At 31.6% G+C, this 20137-nt stretch overlaps 3 protein-coding genes and 1 pseudogene across 3 annotated transcripts; 3 read left to right on the top strand and 1 right to left on the bottom strand.

The window, feature by feature from the left end:
• Nucleotides 1-1220, bottom strand: LOC105165443 (protein LIGHT-DEPENDENT SHORT HYPOCOTYLS 10). The gene is made up of 2 exons (XM_011084459.2): nucleotides 1098-1220; nucleotides 1-777 (listed from the first exon to the last, which is right to left on the bottom strand). The coding sequence occupies exon 2, from the start codon at nucleotides 771-773 to the stop codon at nucleotides 225-227; it is 549 nt and encodes a 182-aa protein (XP_011082761.1). The 5' UTR covers nucleotides 774-777; nucleotides 1098-1220; the 3' UTR covers nucleotides 1-224.
• LOC105165825 (epidermis-specific secreted glycoprotein EP1-like) lies at nucleotides 11248-12762 on the top strand. The gene has a single exon (XM_011084986.2). It carries the CDS (start codon nucleotides 11276-11278, stop codon nucleotides 12557-12559), a length of 1284 nt encoding a protein of 427 aa, XP_011083288.1. The 5' UTR covers nucleotides 11248-11275; the 3' UTR covers nucleotides 12560-12762.
• On the top strand, nucleotides 15051-16496 carry LOC105165442 (epidermis-specific secreted glycoprotein EP1-like). The gene has a single exon (XM_011084458.2). It carries the CDS (start codon nucleotides 15075-15077, stop codon nucleotides 16359-16361), a length of 1287 nt encoding a protein of 428 aa, XP_011082760.1. The 5' UTR covers nucleotides 15051-15074; the 3' UTR covers nucleotides 16362-16496.
• On the top strand, nucleotides 17018-19534 carry LOC105165824 (annotated as a pseudogene).

The raw sequence follows: 20137 nt of genomic DNA, 5'->3' as shown, positions 1-20137 counted from the left end.
TTTGGTTTATGATGGATCATATATAAAAAGAGTTGAAGAAATCTTATACATTTCTTGGCTCATCAAGATCAAAGAAGAAATTCAAGTGATGATCATCATGAACAAGTACACTAATTTAGCAACGCAAATTCATAGTAATTAATACACAGGAAAATTTTTACCATGTTTCGGAAATGTTGATGATGAGGAGGAGGACAATCATAGACGTCCCTGAAGATGGATCATCACTGCATCTGATGAAAACTTGAGCTCATCTCTTCATGATTAGGCTTCCTTCTCTTCTTCTTCTTCTTGTACGGGATCCCACGCGCCTTCGCCTGCGAATCCCTAACCTCCCTCAGGTACACGCGTATGGCCCCGTTGGCGAACGGGTTCGTCTCCGGGACACCGCCGTTCTCCTCGTAGGCTGCGCGGAGGCGCCCGATGAGCGCGTCGAGACTGCCCCACGCCTGTCTAAGCGGGCAGGTGCAGGGCCCCGCCGGCTCGGGCTGCCCGAAGAACACGCACCCTTGTATGTGCACCTTAGTCTTCCCGAACTGGTCCAGGTACCGCATGAAATCCAGCACGTGGCTGTAGTTGCACTGCGACAGCGCCACCGGCGGCCGCTGGTTCCTCAGGTACTGCCCGAAGGTGTTCCAGTCCCGCCGCTTCTGGGACTCGTAGCGGCTCAGCTGAGCCGGCTGCTGTTGATCGGCTGCTGAAGCAGAAGCTGGTTTTGAAGATGATGATGAGCCGGCTTCTCCACCACCACCACCTGGATCATTGGACATCATTTTTCTGGAAATAATAGGTTTGTGGGAATTAGAAATGTAAGAGAAAGGGTGAGATGATATAGTGAGTGAGTGAGGGGTAAATGGGATTTGGGTGGAAATGAGAATTAAGGGATTTGATCAAGAGTGAGAGTGTGTGTGTGTGTGATTAATCAAATCAAGAGGGTATTAAGGAGAAATGGTATTGGCCAAGAAAAGTGCTTTGGCTCCACACTTTTTCTTCCTTCCCAACACTATTTTTTCTTCCTTTAATGGTACCAAGTGTATTTTAGCAAGAAATGGGAGATTAATGGTTAATGTAACCCCTATTGACTAGGTTGAAGTAACCTGAGTTAATTAAGGAGAAAGTAGCTAGTAGTGAGACAGCATAAAATCCTACTTTAGTTGCTAGAGTTCAAAGTGATATTGAGACTTGTCTCCCCAAAGGCTTTAAATATATATGTATATCATGTACAATTTTATAATTATAAAAAAAAAATTGGAATGCATGGATCATCAACAACTTTCAAGGATGATATATAGTAATCAGTAGCTGTCTTTTGTTCTGGAACATTCTTTGAATAAATGATGTAGAAGTTTTTATCTGGGAACCCCCCATCAGTCTCACTGTAATTAGATTTGTCACTTGTATTGTTTTCTACTACATATACAAATCACTTACATATACATATATTAATTCATGATAATGCCAAGAAAATATATAGCTAAAAGACAAGGAATCACTAATTTATAACTCATTATCCGCGTGCTACGTACTATAATTAATTAATAAGATAAGTAATATTTAGATTCTTGAAATTTGTCTTAATTACAATATCTCTGTTAAATTAAAACTTATAATTACACTACTAAAAATTTGTATCTTAAATGTAACTTCATCAAGTAGGATTCTAGCTAGTAACTGATCGATCACGTTTCTGACATGATTTTCTGCGACGATCATCATTCTACAGATAGATAAGAATAAATTGAAAAGAATGACACTAAATTGATAGAGAGTAGCTGCACGCCGAGGCTAGAAATAACCTCACGTCGATGGCCATCGATGATGGCTTGATCAAGAGTGAACTGACGAGAGAGGGAGAAACAAGACTGAGGGTTTGTTTGGTAGAACAACAATCTAAATAGTTTACGGTTGGATGTCAATTCTTAATATTTTACTTAATTAAGTTACATTTAAATTGATAGATTTGGAGAAAAAGACGTTGAATGACTTCATACTAAGAGAATTTAATTTTTTTTGAATTTAGAAATATTCAAAAGTAGCCTAAAGATTTTTATTTTTTTCAATTTTTTATGGCTAGAAAACTTGAATGTATTTTTACACTTAGGCACTTGTAAAATATTGCAAATATTAAGTAGGATAATTGTAATTTTTAATCTACATATACTACAAAAAAAAAATATAAGTTTTCGCTATAATATAAACAATCAAGGCTTAAATTTATAGTAAATCAATACTATTAACCACGGTTAAATAAAATCAAAATAAAAACTTAAATTTTTATCACGATTAACCAATGTTCGTCATTGTTTTGGGTCATAGCCAAAAAATTTGTCATGGTTCTAACTATGACTAATATTTTAGCCAACAACAGCTAATGACCTTTGTGAAGTTGTGATTGATTTATATATATTTGTTACAAAATTTTTTTTTAACTATAGTAATTAACTGTAGTGAAAAATTATATTTTTTTCTAGTGGCAACAATGTTGCATTTATAAGGAGGACAAAGTGTGGATGTGATTAATTAAACTATTTAATTAACTGATTCATGTTTAAATTACTTAATTAGTCTTAATTGCTTAGTAGTGATGGCTTCATCTGTATGGCCCCTTATTATATTGCTTTTTTACCTCATCCAACATTGTATAAATTTCATGATTTGCCCCTCAAATGGGTAGCAAGAGACTGTACAATTAAAGGTGAGGGAATCTACTAATTAATTAATTAATTAACTAAATTATTTCAATTGATAATTAATAATTAATTTGACTCCTACGAGGAAAGGTAGGATTTTTTCATAATCTAGGATGATTTGGTTGACTCAAAGATTTTCATTAAATTAATAAAAAGAGAGGATTAATAGGCTACTCCTATATATAGGTAATTATACAGAAAGCATATTATATATTTATATTATTTAAATACCCCAATCACATGACGCCACGTCCATCGCAATCGAATCCAAAAAATCTGAAAATATAATGCTTTCTTTACTACTAATTATTCTTATAATTAAATAATAAATTAGTTAATTAATTAATCATAGTATATATAGTTACAGGGTATTAATTATGTCTGCATTCTTTTACCTATGGTCCGTTTACATAAATTACTCCCATTTTTTGAAAAATTACATATAGAGTGATTAGAAATGTCAAATTCATTCACTTAAATTATTCCCATTTTTTATTTAAATTACATATACATCCCTAAAAAATATTAACATCATTATACAAATTATCTATACTTTTTACGGTCAGAGGTAATGTATGTAAATAAGTCAGAGATTGAGGATGTAAATGCAATTTCCCTATAATTAAACTGTCCCTGTTGATAATGGTTGTGTTATGTTTAGTGTGGAGAGTTGGTGATATTTTGGTTGTGGCTTGTCGGCATTTGTGGCTTTATTATTGCAACATACGTATGGGAATTTGTTTCCTGGCCTTAATTCTCACTTTGTTCCCCGAATTAGAGATGTACACGTCAGTTCTGTATTTCTATTTGAGATCCAATTGGTTGAGTGAACGGAATTGTCTGTATTTTTATTTTAATTTCTTTTTTAAATTCAATTAAGTTAATTCATTATTATATACAATTTAATTGTCAAGAAAATTAAATCAAATCAAGCTTTAATTGAGCTGAGACGACTAATTTTTTACTTTGAGTTAGAGAGTGCTTGCAGAAATTTTCGCTTTGACAGGAGTGTTCAATTTTGGTCCCACCAACAAATTTTAGTTTATAGATTCGGATCATATCAAATATGTGGTATTATGCTAATAGCAACGACATACATTTTTTGTAAAATAGTGGAATTCGTTGCTAATACAGATTAATAATGAATTTGTAAGAATTTTACTTACAATCATTATAAAATACCTCCGTCTGGGAAGATTATTAACGAATTGAAGGTCTTTGTTGCGTTGACTGAACGAGCTATCAAATTATTTATTTTCTAAGGAAAATCATATTTCATTAATAACTTCACTCAATTGTAGGGTAAATGCAATTTACCCTTATACTTTTTAAAATGAAGCAATTTACCTCCTTATACAGGGAGGTAAATTGCTTCATTTTAAAAAATATAGGGAGATAAATTGTTGTATTTTAAAAAATACAGGGAGGTAAATCGATATTTATTTTTTTATAAGGGGATAATTTGCTCATTTGAAATATGACAAAGAGGTTGCTTGCATTTTTTCTTTAAATATATATAATTCAGAATAATTGATTCGAAAAATCAAAGTGGATGGAATCAGAAAATGTCCAATCTGATCAGTTTGCCCGACTGCGATGTAAGTCATATTCAATATATATATATATAATATGTGGGCATGGTCGATGTTTTTATTTTTTATACTTTAAAACTTAAAAAATTAATAAAAATATAAATTATTCAGTGATGCATATATAATGACAGCATAATTATAGTAGCTGACAATATTTAAGTATTTATTATTACTAAATTGTCATAATATATATGTCATTAGTTGTTTATATCAATTGTTTTTTTGTGAATTAATTATCAAGAACCACAACTTTTGTACCAATTCATATTCCAAATAAATTTACCAAAATATTTATTGTGACAAAAGGATATTCTTTTCACTTAATAGATGTAAATAGTGATGATTCTGACCCCGTCACATTACGCATAAATTGATTATTCTCTACATTATAAATTATTACTGCTTAAAAGTCATAATAAATTAAAATCGGTCAAACAAAATTAATACAAAAATTTAAATTTTGACCATGATTAACCAACATTCACTATGGGTTTTACGTACGGTCAGATTGTATACTACAGTTTTAAGCTGTAATAAATATGGTAGTCTCGCTTGCAATAACAATAGCTAATAGCCGTTGCGCAATCATCGTTAATTAGCCTCCGTCACAATTTTTACTTTTAACCATGATATTAAGTATAGTAAAAATCATATTTCTTCTAGTGTATTTTTTATTGCTAATAATATCTATTTTGTAGTGATATATATATATATTATAATAAAATAGTAATAAAATCATAATTTCTCCAGAAAAAAAAATAAACAAATAGCTCATTTTCATTTTAAAACAAATATGTGTGTGTGTATGACCAAAAATTAAGGGAAAAAAAGGCAAACTCTTATCAATTGCTTATATATCTTTAATACTGTTTTGGAATATTATACAAATTTTCAAAAGTTTTGAAGAAAATAAGGCCCCACACTTAGTCCTCTGCCAAATTAATGACAATGAATATGTACTGAATATGGGTACATCAATTCATCAACTACTCCCCAAGATGCTCTAATCATAAATGTCACTCAATTTTATGTCTCCTATGATTTTATTTCACTCCTTTTCTCTTTTTTTTTTTTTTTATTTACAAAGATTTTAAATTCGAATCCCATATATATATATATAACTTTATTCAACACTTCCTAATTACAACAAAAATTATTGTAATTGTATTTATATTATTGTTAAGTTGTTACTGTAAAATGTGTCACTTATTATTAATAATAAAAACTTAAAGAAATTTTTCTTATTAATAATAATCCTCTTAAAATTATATTACGACAAAATCAAAATTTATGTTCCTCAATGCACATATCTGTTTTGTCATTAATATTAGTTTTTACACTAAAAAAATATAATTTTTATTATGGTTAATTATTATATTAAAAGTAAAAATTCATGGTGAATATTGATTAACTACCACTGGGCAGAGGCTACTGATTGTTGTTTCTGTATGCATTGGTGCTAAAACATTAGCCATAATTGAAAATCGTATCAAATATTTTGACTATAATTAAAATTATAGTGAACATTGACTAACCATAGTCAAAACTTTAAAGTTTCGTATTGATTTTGTACGACCGTAATAGATAATATTGATTTTTCATCATTTTTTAATCATAATTATTTATCAAATACGGAATACTCCATTTTTCTTCTATAATGTTATTTGTATTATTGTCCATTTTATAATAGTTTCTAGTATACTTTTTTCAAGCACGTTCGACAAAAAGTTCGATTTACTAATGCTTAATGTGGATATACATATTTAGATTTAAACGAGAGATTCAGAGAAAAAAATTTAAATAACTCCTCATTAAATGAATTTGAAACAATATTACTAAAAAGAATGAAAAAATAATAATCGAAGGATTTCAAATTATCAGTTGAAATATCGAATTATCCAATGAATTTATTATTATGAATTTGAAAGCTCCAAATACAACAGTAATTAATATTAAGCATTTTAATGTATTAAATATGTAATTAATCACATCTATAAAAAAAATAAAAAAACAGGTCAGATAATTCCAATATTCGGACCTAACTTTTTAATTATGAAAAATTGCAGGGGAGGGCCAGAAATTGAAATAATTAGCAAGCATGGTCCTCAGGCAGTGGGGTTCTGACTTTTGGGGATATTTCAAAAGTCACCATCAAAATTTCACTTATTGCAGAATCAGGAAAAGATTTGTTAAAAAGCCTCAATCAACATAATGCTTCACTGATTAGACCATCAACGGCACATTCACTATTCAGTCCCCACACTTTCCAATTATTTATTTCATTCCTCTCCAGTTTTCTTTTCCAACTCCACCCTTTTTTCCTCTACAACTCTTAATTCCCTCTGCCTCTCTTCACCAACTAATTTCTCACAAAATGCCAATCTTCCTAACCTGGACAACAAACACATCCTCAACCTCTTTTTTTATTTTATTTTATTTCACCAAATTTAGAATAATTCTTGAAATATATGACTGAAAACGCTAAATAAGAACTGTTCAACAGTATTAAAAAGTCGTTACGAGCTGATGGTAACGACCATCCAATTATATCATTTTACAGTGATTTGAGTATGACGGATCTGTCTGTTATGGGTCATTAAATTTACGGCACTTTGAACTTTTTTTAATTATGCATTTATATTCAGAGCAACGTAAGTATTTCGACCCTATTTCTAGCTTCCATCCAAAAGTCTATAAACTTTTGACATAAAGTTAAAATTGCCACATGATAATGTCAATATACTTTCTTTTTTTTTTTATTATTAAAAAAAAGGGATATAAAAAACTCAATATTTTGCAAGAGTCAAATTGTACTAATGCAGCATAATGTCTATTTCTCGGAAAATACTAAGGAAAAAGAATTGGTTCAAATAATAGTATTTTGTGCTTTATCACCAAAATGTGAGATTCAAATATATCATAAATATTGGTATGATGGGAAAAGCTATTAGGCTGAGTTCCCATGATTAAATTCGAGGTCATGGATTTGAGTCGCACCAAACATGTGGGGATTTATCTAATTTAATATGTGTTTGTTGATCGAATTGATATATTTTTTAATTTATTAGTATTAATATCAATATAATTATATAATTTTTTATAAAATAGAAAAGAAATGGTTATTGGCAGAATTTCCAGACGCTGAAGTTTGAAGTTTCTTTGAAAGAAAATGAAAATTTTGTACAAATTAAAATGAAGTAGATTTTGGGTTCAAAGACTAAATTCGCGAAGTTAATAATTAAGTTAGAAGACGATGTTAATGGGCTATCAGCATCATGGGCCCATATAAGAATGGGCTGGAACATTATTAGTCTTTCCGAAAATTATGGAATCATTGAATTTCAAATTAAAGCCCATTAGTTCTGTCTCTCTTCAGACACTTTATGGGCCTCGTACGGAGGGAAATGATGATGCCACAAATTAGGCACCAAACCTCACTGCTTTCTACATTTCTTCTTTTAGGTAAGGACAATTCAACCAACTTACCGCACTTTAATTTTTGTCTCATTCATTGCGGAATCTTTCATTTTTTATTTCCTAAGTTATAAAATTTAGCATTTTTTATTTGATGATATTTTTTTGTTGGAAATTTTAACAAAATATAATATGGTCATTATGATTTTTATACTTCTGACCCCGTTGAATTCAAAATTCTTATTTTTAATTTCATAATAAAAAATAATAATCCTGTAATCGATAGAGCAAAAAAAAAAAACGACTTTAAATTACGGAATGCAAAACGCTATTTCCCACAAATTAACAAATTTTTTTTATGATGTCATTAATTACACTACCTTATAATACTTTATTTAAGAAGTGTTAACTTAAGTGTCTATCAATTTTTTATTGAAAAAATAAAAAGAAAACATGGTTGTTTATTTTAAATTTATGCTTTTAAATTACCTAAATTAAGTTCATTCAAATAAAAAATTATAAGTTTCTTCCCACCATTTTTTTGCAGCCTATTCGTAAAACGTTTACGTATTATATTTTTCACCAAACACTTCCATTTTAAATTTTTTTGTCACTTATTACTTTTATTTTTAAATATTGTTGACTTTCTTTATAATTTAATCACGCCCAAAATTGGAGTTATTGCAAACATCCCTTGATAGAGATTGAGAATTAAATTTTAGTGTGTTAGTGAAATTGCTGTAGACTAAATTGATCATTATCCTGACGGAATTTAATTTGAGGAATATTCCACAAATAGGTATAATTCCTTTAGTTTGAAATTGTTATATTCAATAGTTCATGAGTTTTATTAATTGTAGGTATTAATCTATTTTTCTAATAGTATGCGTATGTTATTTTTTTTATTTTATTTTTTTTTGTCGATTGATTTAGAAATATTATTATATTGTGTACGGAATGTTGTAATGTAAAATAATTTTCTTCTAAGAAAAAGAAATTATTATAACATACATGATTTCTTAGCATTAATCGATTAATTTAATATCTCAAACATTGGAATCCATGGTTATGGACCCGAATCCATTAGTATGGAGCATTTTCCTTTTCAAGTGAAATCCTCTATTATATGAAAGAGCGAAAAAGTGCTTTCGTTGTCGTGGAATGAGAAGCCTTCATATATTAATGCGCGTATTTAATTTATTTTGATTTATTAGAGCAAATTCACTTTTTGGCAAATATGAGTCGAAGCAAAAACAAAAATATTTATAGTGGAACAGCTTTCAGAGAGATGGTTCACTAATAGATTAAGGGATAAAGTCACGGAATTTATAAGATGTTGATAATGATAATTTTATAATTAATTTGAAAAAGCCTATTAAATTTTTAAAATTAAGTCAGGAATTGTTGTATAACGTTTTTTTGAAAGAATTTATAAATTGATAATATCTTATTTTAAAAGTATATATATATATATATATTTGTGTAGACGCTTTGCGACTATCTCGTGTTTTTCAAATATTTTATAAAATATTGTAAAATATTTATAAGCTCGTCCAAACACAATTTAAAATATAGATATAATTACACTCTCCTCTCTCGAGATTTTATGTAATAATACATAGATTTCATGTAGTTTGGAAAATTACATTTAGGACTCTTGAGGTTTGCTTTTGTCTAACAAATATCTCCATCATTTAGTGAGAGTTCACTGAATTTATTGATATTAACAAAAAAACTGAATGAAAAATCACTTGCTCTTGATTGACTTATCACTGACATATTGCAGGTCAAATAATTTTTTTTCCGACTAAACTACCCTTATACCATTGCAGATATACCTCTTCACATGCATTAAGATGTGAAGACGTATGAGGGCAATTTGATCATAAAACGATTTATTTGACCTGTAATATATCAATAATAAACAATGAGGGGTAAAAATAGATTTTTATCTGATTTTTTAATTAATATCAACAAATTCAATTAATGAAGAGATTTATTTATTAGATGGAAACAAAAGATGGAAGCGTTAAATATAAATTTTCAAATAAAAGAAAATTGTAATTATCTCTAAAATATATATGTTGTAGCATTTCCAAGCACATAATTAATTTCTGAGCAGCCGCACAAAGTAAATAGAGTGGAGTTTGGGGAGGGTCCAATGGCATGATTGTATTTGGCCACCATATAATTAATATTTAATATTATTGTGTTTGACGCCCATTACGTAGCATCAAGAGTCAGAGTAGGAAATAGAGATATGTGCTCTCAACGCTGCAACTTCAATTATGACAAATCTTGACTACCAAAATGTACAAAAGCTCATCATCATCAAATTATATACGTACATTACTCTATAAAATTTGACGTAATTATTAAAATATAGTAAATACTTTTATAATGTTTGATAAAATTATATAATCTTTTAATGAAGTTTGAAATTGTAATTTTACTTTTATTGTATTTTTTAATTATATAAAAAATTAAAAACAAAATTGGTGGGGTAGATGGAAACTTTTGAAATATTAAAAATGAATTTTATTCATTTGGCCTATAAAAAATCTAAGAAAATTTTTAAAATAAGTAAAATTAAATGTAATATTCATAAGTACATTTTTGATAGTGCACCACAAAAAATAAATAAAAATTTAATATTAATGAATTGTACTAGTTGTTAGACGATTATTAAAATTAGAGGGTATTGGTAATTTTTTAAATACAAATAGAATATTCATAATTATGTTAGAATCTGGGAGACATTTTATTATTGTTGTTTATAATATATTTTTTAAAAATAAAAATATTATTTTTTATATACGGAGTGCAACGACCATCAATAAATATATATATATATAATAATAATAAAGCAAATGATAAAAGAATATAGATAGGGACTTTATAGTATATAGTAACATGTCAACGCAAATCAACAAGAATGATTAGCCTACAGTTGGCCTATCCTAATGCGCTCTTTCCATCCTGGAGGAGGGTTGAGCGCATCATTTAAAATTTTAAAAAAATCTTTCCATCGGAGGGTTGAACACATCATTTAAAATTTATAAAAATATTGAAAAAAAATATCATTTAATATTTAATACATACTTCTATTATATTTTACACGCAAAATAAGTGACGACAGTGAAATTTAAAGTCATAAATCTTATTTAGTTCCGTTCTAACATCATACTAAAAACTAATATATAAAAAATTATTTAATATTAATATCGCAATATGAGCACCAACGCGAAGTCCACCTTCCAATTGCTAGGAAGTTGTTTCGATAAATTATCAATGTGTTAGAAAATTAAAAGAAAAAGATTGTTTTCTTTTTCTAAAGATTAGCAAGATCTCCCAATTGGCATTCAATAAAATTCTATTGCTTAATTCCTAGTGGCTTACTATGTCAAAAAACATACAGCCGCATGCTGAAACAACAATTTCTGGGGCCATTCTCATTTTTAATGCAGCCTACCTCTTCTGACCATAGTGTTTTTTTTAATAAAACCTTCTCATTCACAACTAAGCTAATCTTCTATAAATATAGACTTTAGAAACAATTCATTAAACACTTTTAACACAATGTCTTTGCCTTGCTTCTTTACTCTTTCCTTCCTCCTCTTCTGCATCTGCGCTCAAGGTGTTGTCCCTCCTTCCCAAACTTTCAATTTTGTCAATGAAGGCGAATTTGGAGACTACATAGTTGAATATGATGCCAACTATAGAGTTTTGTCTGTCTTTAGCTCCCCGTTCCAGTTATGTTTCTACAACACCACGCCGGGTGCCTATACTTTGGCTTTACGTATGGGTACTGTGCGGTCTGAATCGTTGATGCGTTGGGTTTGGGAGGCGAATCGTGGCAATCCCGTTGGAGAGAATGCGACGTTCTCGCTTGGGGCAAATGGTAATCTAGTCTTGGCTGATGCTGATGGTCGTGTGGCATGGCAGTCTAACACTGCTGACAAGGGTGTTGTGGGGTTTCGGTTGTTACCAAATGGTAACATGGTACTTTATGACTCCAATGGCAGTTTTGTCTGGCAGAGTTTTGACTTGCCAACGGATACTCTATTGGTGGGCCAAGCCCTTCGTCTGAAGGGCCCGAATAAGCTCGTGAGCCGGCTTTCTGAGAAGGAGAACAAGGATGGGGCTTATAGCTTGGTCTTGGAGTCCAACAGATTTGTATTGTACTATGCAAGTAAGAATTCTCCTAGGCCCATGTTATATTTTGATGCAACGGACTATCTCTCGCTTGGAAAGCTCGACGTTTTGACATTCAATAGCCAGCCCGAGACAGAGGATGCATTTGCTTATGAAATAAGGTTGGAGAATCCAAATGCAGGAACTCGGATCCTATCTCGGCCCAAATACAACAGCACGTTAACGTATCTCCGGTTGGGAATCGATGGGGGATTAAGAGCGTATACATTCTACGACAATGTGGATTGGGGTGCATGGGAAGAGACGTTTACACTTTTCCCTAGAGATTCCGGTGAGGAATGCCAGTTGCCGGAGAGGTGTGGGAGTTTCGGGCTTTGTGAGGACAGCCAGTGTGTGGCCTGCCCATCTCCAAATGGGCTGATGGGATGGAGCAAGAGCTGTGCACCTCCTAAGCTAACATCTTGCAAACCAAATGACATCAAATACTTCAAATTGGAAGGGGTGGAGCATTTCATGAGCAAGTATACTAGGGGTAGTGGGCCCGTCAAGGAGGAGGACTGCTCAAGAAAATGCACCTCGGATTGCAAGTGTTTGGGTTTTTTCTTCAATCGGGCCGAGTCTAGGTGTTGGATCGCCTACGAGCTGAAGACCCTAACGAGAGTTGCGAATTCGACGCATCTGGGCTATATTAAGGCCCCTGCTCATTAACGATCTGAAGAGTACTGCTGCATTTGTTGCAAGGTGGAAGAGAAAGCCCAAAATGTAATGAATCAGACAGGACGGTGTCATTCTTATTCTTCTCTTGCAACTTCATTTTATTGATATATGTAATAAAATTGTCATTTGGTTCCCAAACTCGAAAAATAGACATACATATAATCTATTGATTAATGGAGGAGTTATTGGCAGAATGTGTAGCTCCTGAGCTTTAAAAGTTCTGAAACAAAAATGATTATTTTATACAAATTAAAGTGAAATATATATATTTATTGGGCTTAGCTATTCTAAGATTAAAAATCGAGATAAAAAACAAAGCTACTTTTATTATGGTTATGAATCATATCAAATATTTATCCTATGATTTTTAGCCATAATAAGTATTTTAACCATACTAGTAAAAATTACGATCAACAATCGTTGTGGTTGTTGAAAGTGTCCACAAATCAAGTGTATTATTTAAATAGTTTAATAAAATAATTAATTAGAAATGATAATTATTTAATTAACGATAAGGAGGTATTAATACTTTGCTAGAAGCCACTTATATTATTGGGTTTAGTTCCTAACTTAGTGTTAATTAAAATTTGTTCGGTCACACATTATAGTCACGGGTTATGGGTTATTAACATGTGGTATATATATATTGAAGTAATGATAACGAGCAAAAAATTATTATTATTATTAAAATATATTTTTATAAAAAAAATAATTTTAATTTAATATAAAATACAGACGGTATTTGTGTAATTTGATATAATTTTAAAAAAATATTAATGTAATATACCCATATTATTAAATAATTCTCTAACAATTTAATCTTTTTATTTTTTTTATATGCAATATTAATATAATTATTCATTTTATATTAAATTAAAGTTTTTTTTCTTATTAAAATACATTGTCATAAACCTTGACAAAAACATTTAATCATGTAGTGGTGGTGGTGCCTTCTAATTATCAACTTCAAGAAGAAAATGCTTAGGGATTAGATTGTGGTGCTTCAATTTTATTTATTTATTTTTATAAAAACGCCATTTGAAATCGCGATGCCGTTATTTTATTATTGTTTTTTCTATTCATTTTGTCACCGCAGTCAGTGACCGCAGTGACATAAAAAAGTTTCTTTTTTTTTTTTAATTCAAATTGTGGCACTGCATTTTTTAAGCGCGGTGCCACTTAAAAATTTAATTCCTTCCAAACAACGTTAAATCTCTAATTTTTTTTTTCATTTTTAAAATAATTTCACTCATGATCATCAAATTATATAGGTAGATTACTCTATAAAATTTGAGGTAATTATTAAAAAATAGTAAATATTTTTATGGTGTTTGATAAAATTATATAATTTTTGAATGAAGTTTAAAATTACAACTTTACCTTTATTGTATTTTTTTAATTATATAAAAAATTAAAAAAAATTGGGTGGGGTAGATGGAATCTTTTGAAAAATTATAAAAGAATTTTATCCCTTTAGTCTATAAAAAACTTAAGAAAATTTTTAAAATAAGCAAAATTAAATTTAAGATCCATAGGTACATTTTTGTTAGTGCACCACAAAATATAGATAAAAATTTAATACTAATGAATTGTGCTAGTTATTAGACGATTATTAAAATTAGAGGGTATTGGTATTTTAAATACAAATGAAGTATTCATAATTATGTTAGAATATGGAAGATATTTTATTATTGTTGTTTATATTATATTTTTAAAAATATAAAAAATTATTTTTTTATATACATATAAAGACGGGGTGCAACAGCCATCAATATATATATATATATGAAGCAAGTGATAAAAGAATATAGATAGGGAGTTTATAGTATATAGTAACATGTCAACGCAAATCAACAAGAATGATTAGCCTACAGTTGGCCTATCCTAATGCGCTCTTTCCATCCTGGAGGAGGGTTGAGCGCATCATTTAAAATTTTAAAAAAATATTATTTAATATTTAATACATAATTTTAAAAAAATATTATTTAATATTTTATAAATAGTTCTATTAAATTTTGCACATAAAATAAGTGAACGACAGTGAAATTTAAAGTCATAAATTTTATTTAATTTCTCTCAAACATCTAAACAACCAACATATTCAAAATTATTTAATATTAATATAGCAACATGTGCACCAATTGCTAGGAAGTTGTTTCGATAAATTATTAATGTGTTAGAAAATTAAAAAAAAAAAAAGATTCTTTTCTTTTACTAAAGATTAGCAAGATCTTCCAATCGGCATTCAAACAATGTGGCACAGAATTGTATTACTTAATTCCTAGTGCCTTACACTAATGGGATTGCATTGAATTGAAAGATGTGTCCGAAAAAGCATAGTCACATGCTGAAACAACAATTTCTGGGGCCATTCTCATTTTTAATGCAGCCTACCTCCTCTGACCATAGTGTTTTTTTTTAATAAAACCTTCTCATTCACAACTATGCTAATCTTCTATAAATATAGACTCTAGCTAGAAACAATTCATCAAACACTTTTAACACAATGTCTTTGCCTTGCTTCTTTACTCTTTCCTTCCTCCTCTTCTGCATCTGCGCTCAAGGTGTTGTCCCTCCTTCCCAAACTTTCAATTTTGTCAATGAAGGCGAATTTGGAGAGTACGTAGTTGAATATGATGCCAACTATAGAGCTTTGTCTGTCTTTAGCTCCCCGTTCCAGCTATGTTTCTACAACACCACGCCGGGTGCCTATACTCTGGCTTTACGTATGGGTACTGTGCGGTCTGAGTCGTTGATGCGTTGGGTTTGGGAGGCGAATCGTGGCAATCCCGTTGGAGAGAATGCGACGTTCTCGCTTGGGGCAAATGGTAATCTAGTCTTGGCTAATGCTGATGGTCGTGTGGCATGGCAGTCTAACACGGCTGACAAGGGTGTTGTGGGGTTTCGGTTGTTACCAAATGGTAACATGGTACTTTATGACTCCAATGGCAGTTTTGTCTGGCAGAGTTTCGACTTGCCAACGGATACTCTTTTGGTGGGCCAAGCGCTTCGTCGGAAGGGCCCGAATAAGCTCGTGAGCCGGCTTTCTGAGACGGAGAACAAGAATGGGGCTTATAGCTTGGTCTTGGAGCGCAGAGGATTTGCATTGTACTATACAAGTAAGAAGTCTCCTAGGCCCATGTTATATTTTGATGCAACGGACTATCTCTCGCTTGGAAAGCTCGACGTTTTGACATTCGATAGCCAGCCCGAGACAGAGGATGCATTTGCTTATGAGATAATGTTGAAGGATACAAAATTAGGAGGAGCTCGGATCCTATCTCGGCCCAAATACAACAGCACGTTAACGTATCTCCGGTTGGGAATCGATGGGGGATTAAGAGCGTTTACATTCTACGACAAAGTGGATTGGGGTGCATGGGAAGAGACGTTTACACTTTTCGCTAGAGATAATGTCGAGGAATGCCAGTTGCCGGAGAGGTGTGGGAGTTTCGGGCTTTGTGAGGACAGCCAGTGTGTGGCTTGCCCATCTCCAAATGGGCTGATGGGATGGAGCAAGAGCTGTGCACCTCCTAAGCTAACATCTTGCAAACCAAATGACATCAAATACTTCAAATTGGAAGGGGTGGAGCATTTCATGAGCAAGTATACTAGGGGTAGTGGGCCCGTCAAGGAGGAGGACTGCTCAAGAAGCTGCACCTCGGATTGCAAGTGTTTGGGTTTTTTCTTCAATCCGACCGAGTCTAGGTGTTGGATCGCCTACGAGTTGAAGACCCTAACGAGAGTTGCGAATTCAACGAATTTGGGCTATATTAAGGCCCCTGCTCATTAACCACCTGAAGACTATTGCAAGGTGGAAGAGAAATCCCGAAATGTAATGAATCAGACAGGATGGTGTCATTCTTATTCTTGTCATGCAATTTCGTTTTACTGATATTAATAAAATTGTTTTCTTTTGAGATTTTCATATACGCTGCAACGGTTCACAAACACGAAAACATATTATAAAATAGACGTACATATAATCTATTGATTAATGGAGTAGTTATTGGCAGAATGTGTAGCTCCTGAGCTTTGAAAGTTCTGAAACAAAAATGATTATTTTATACAAATTAAAGTGAAATACATATTTAATTCTAAGATTAAAAATCGATAAAAAAAAAAAAAAGAGAAACACTTATATTATCTATTATAAAAGCTACTTTTATTATGGTTATGAATCATGTCAAATATTTATCCTATGGTTTTTAGCTATAATAAATATTTGATCATACTCATAAAAATTACGATCAACAACAACCGTTGTGGTTGTTGAAAGTGTTTCTACAAATTAATTATTATTTAAATAGTTAAATAATATGATAAATCAAAGATGATAATTATTTAATTACGGTAAGGAGTATTAACGCTTTGCTTGAAGCCGCTTAATATTGTTGGGTTTAGTTCCTAACTTAGTGTTAATTAAAATCTGTTGGGTCACACATTACAATGGAGGATGTTAAGGTGAATGACTTGAAATCCGTTGTAGTTTTATAAGTCCATTCACGATACGAGCTTGTGGTGAATTGTTTTGCAAAGTGTGCTAATCGATTCCCATAATCCTCCTCAATTATTCTTTTACCACATTTTACCAAAAGTGAGTAGAGTATAATCCAACCTACTACATTGGTGAGGATCTTAGCAGATCCCAATAGCCAATTGTTGCTCGTGGATACTAGCAGAGGAGTTTCACTTGCAATTTTTATCTCTGAAATATTACACGTGGAATTATGCTTTAAGGGTAATATTTCTACTCAATTTTTATTCTGATACATTATATGTTTATTAATTGGATCTTGATAAGATTATAATTTTCCCTCCTATAATAGTTATAGGTCTAAAATCCTAACAATAAGAAATTATTTACTATGACCATTTATTTTTAATTATGATAATTAATGTAACTGAATGTTAATTTTGTTTTTTTCTTAAGGAACATCATAAGGAGCCTTGCATGGAGGTGCATAACTCATGCATAAAAGTTCATTTTCGTTGCATTATTTATTTTTCTTTTACTTATGGCCTAAGTGCAATGCTTATTTATGGTGCCATTCATTACATCTGAAGACTTCTTTTTTTTTCATATTTATAATATTAAATTTAGTGAAATTTGAGATTTAATTTCTAGTAGGATGTATGTATATGGGGCTGGTGATCAAATTCAGTCATGTCACAAGCGTTACACTTTCGATTCACACACTAATGTCATAATCATTGTGTATTGTTTACGATTTTATTTTTAAATTGTGAACTAATTGGATTGTGTTTTGTTTAATTTTTTAAGTAAAATACATTTTTATATACATGGCAAATACTTATTAAATGTAATAGAAGATACAGTATATATAATTTGACATAGAAAAGCCAAATCAAAATATTCTGATAACTTTAGAAGAAACGATCTCTTCTAGGTCATATTACCAAATTCTGAAGACTATTCTTTTAAAAAAAAATAGAATTAATTACACTTAAACCTCCTCTAAAAATACAAAGTTACACTTTCATTCAAAAAAAGTTTTGAAATTACACTTACACCTACTCCAGAAAAAATTCCATTTACACATGATTCCCTTCTATTAGGGTTAGGATGAAAAATGTTGCTAAATAAAACATATAAATTTTAATTTTACCCCTCATTTAATATTTTCATATAATAATTTTGTATTCTTTCCTTTATAAATATTTCGTATTTTTAAAAAGAATTTAAATATATTTAACCCTAAAAAAATAAGAAATTTCTTCAAAATTGTAATACCGTTATGGGCTAATATATGTGCAGTTGAAGTTAAAAGTATAGTGGCTTGATCATAATTAGCATTGTGCTGTTGTTGGTCACAAAAATGGGATTGCAATAAAGTGAAGGTATGTCAAAAACATGTAGCCACATGCAAACTGATCATAATCTTTGTACGGAACCATTCTTGTTTTAGAGCAGCCCAACACCTATGACCACAGTTTTTGATTGTTGTATTTTGTAGTAAAATCTTCCGGTTGACATGCAAAAGATTATAATAGCACTATCCATAAATAACCCTAAGCTAATCTTCTATATAAATACGAATTTTAAAAATTGTACATCAAACATGCAACAAAATATCAATTTCTTACTTCGTCACTCTTTTCTTCCTCCTCCTTCTCTTCTTCCAGACTCAAGGCATCGTCCCTCCTTCGCAAACTTTCAGTTTTGTCAATGAAGGCAATTCTGGGTACTACAGAGTTGAATATGACGCAAACTATAGAGTTTTGCCTGTCTATAGTTCTCCATTCCAACTATGTTTCTATAACACTATGTCCGATGTCTATACTATGGGTTTACGAATGAGTACTGTCCGATCATAATTGTTCAGACGTTGGGTTTGGGAAGCAAATTGTGGCAATCTTGTGGGAGAAAATGCGACGTTTTCACTCCGCACCAAGTGGCAACCTAGTCTTGGCCGATGTTGATAGTCGTGTTGCATGGCAATCTAACACGGCCGATAAGGATGTTGTAGGTTTTGAGTTGCTACCAAATGGCAACATGATACTTTATGATTTTAGGGGTAATTTTATCTAGCAGAGTTTTAACTCGCCAACTAATACTCTATTAGTGGGCCAATCTCTCTCTTAAAGGGCCCAAATAAGCTTGTGAGCCGGCTTTTTGAGACGGAGAACATGGATGAGCCTTATAGCCTAGTCTTGGAGTCCAAGAGATTTGCACTGTGCTACACAAGTAAGAATTCTTCTAACCCAATGTTATACTTCGACTCAACGAGCTATCTCATGTTTGGAAAGTGGACTCTCGATGTTTTGACATTCAATAGCCAACCAAAGACGGAGGACGCATTTGCTCATGTGATAAGGTTGGAAAATTTAAATGCAGGAACTCGAATTCTATCTCGATCCAAATACAATAGCACGTTCACATATCTTCGATTGGAGATCGATGGGGGCTTAAGAGCCTACACATTCTACGACAACGTGGATTAAGATGCGTGGGAAGACGTTCACACTTTTCCCTAGAGATTTTGGTGATGAATGCCAGTTGCCAGGGAGTTGTGGGATTTGGGCTTTACGAGGACAGCCAGTGTGTGGCTTGCCCATCTCCAAATGGGCTAATGGGCTGGAGCGAAAGCTGCGCACCTCCTAAGCTAAAATCTTGTAAACCAAATGATACGAAGTTCTACAAGCTGGAAGGGGTGGACCATTACATAGTGAAGTATAGTAGGGGAAGTGGGCCCATGAAGAAGGCGGATTGCTCAAGAAAATGTACCTCGGACTGCAAATGTTTGAGCTTTTTCTTCAATTGGGCCGAGTCCTGGTGTTGGGTTGTTAATGATTTAGAACCCTGGCCCAAGTTGAAAATTCCACACATTTGGGCTATTTTGAGCCCCCATTCGTTGATCATAGAATAACTATTTCACTTCCTACGTCGTATCCAATAAAATTACGTGTGCGGAAATCAGATGCCGCCATTATTAGTATCTGTATATATAATGCTTGTTGGTGTTATGCACGTTCATTTTCTTTATATTAAATAAACTTGCTTTATCATTATACATAAATCGAGAATGAGTAAATGCATTTACTGTA

The sequence above is a fragment of the Sesamum indicum genome, linkage group LG6, assembly GCF_000512975.1.
Source record: "Sesamum indicum cultivar Zhongzhi No. 13 linkage group LG6, S_indicum_v1.0, whole genome shotgun sequence".
Taxonomy (NCBI): domain Eukaryota; kingdom Viridiplantae; phylum Streptophyta; class Magnoliopsida; order Lamiales; family Pedaliaceae; genus Sesamum; species Sesamum indicum.
Note: the sequence above shows the minus strand (reverse complement) of the source record. Positions and strands in the feature narration are given on the sequence as shown.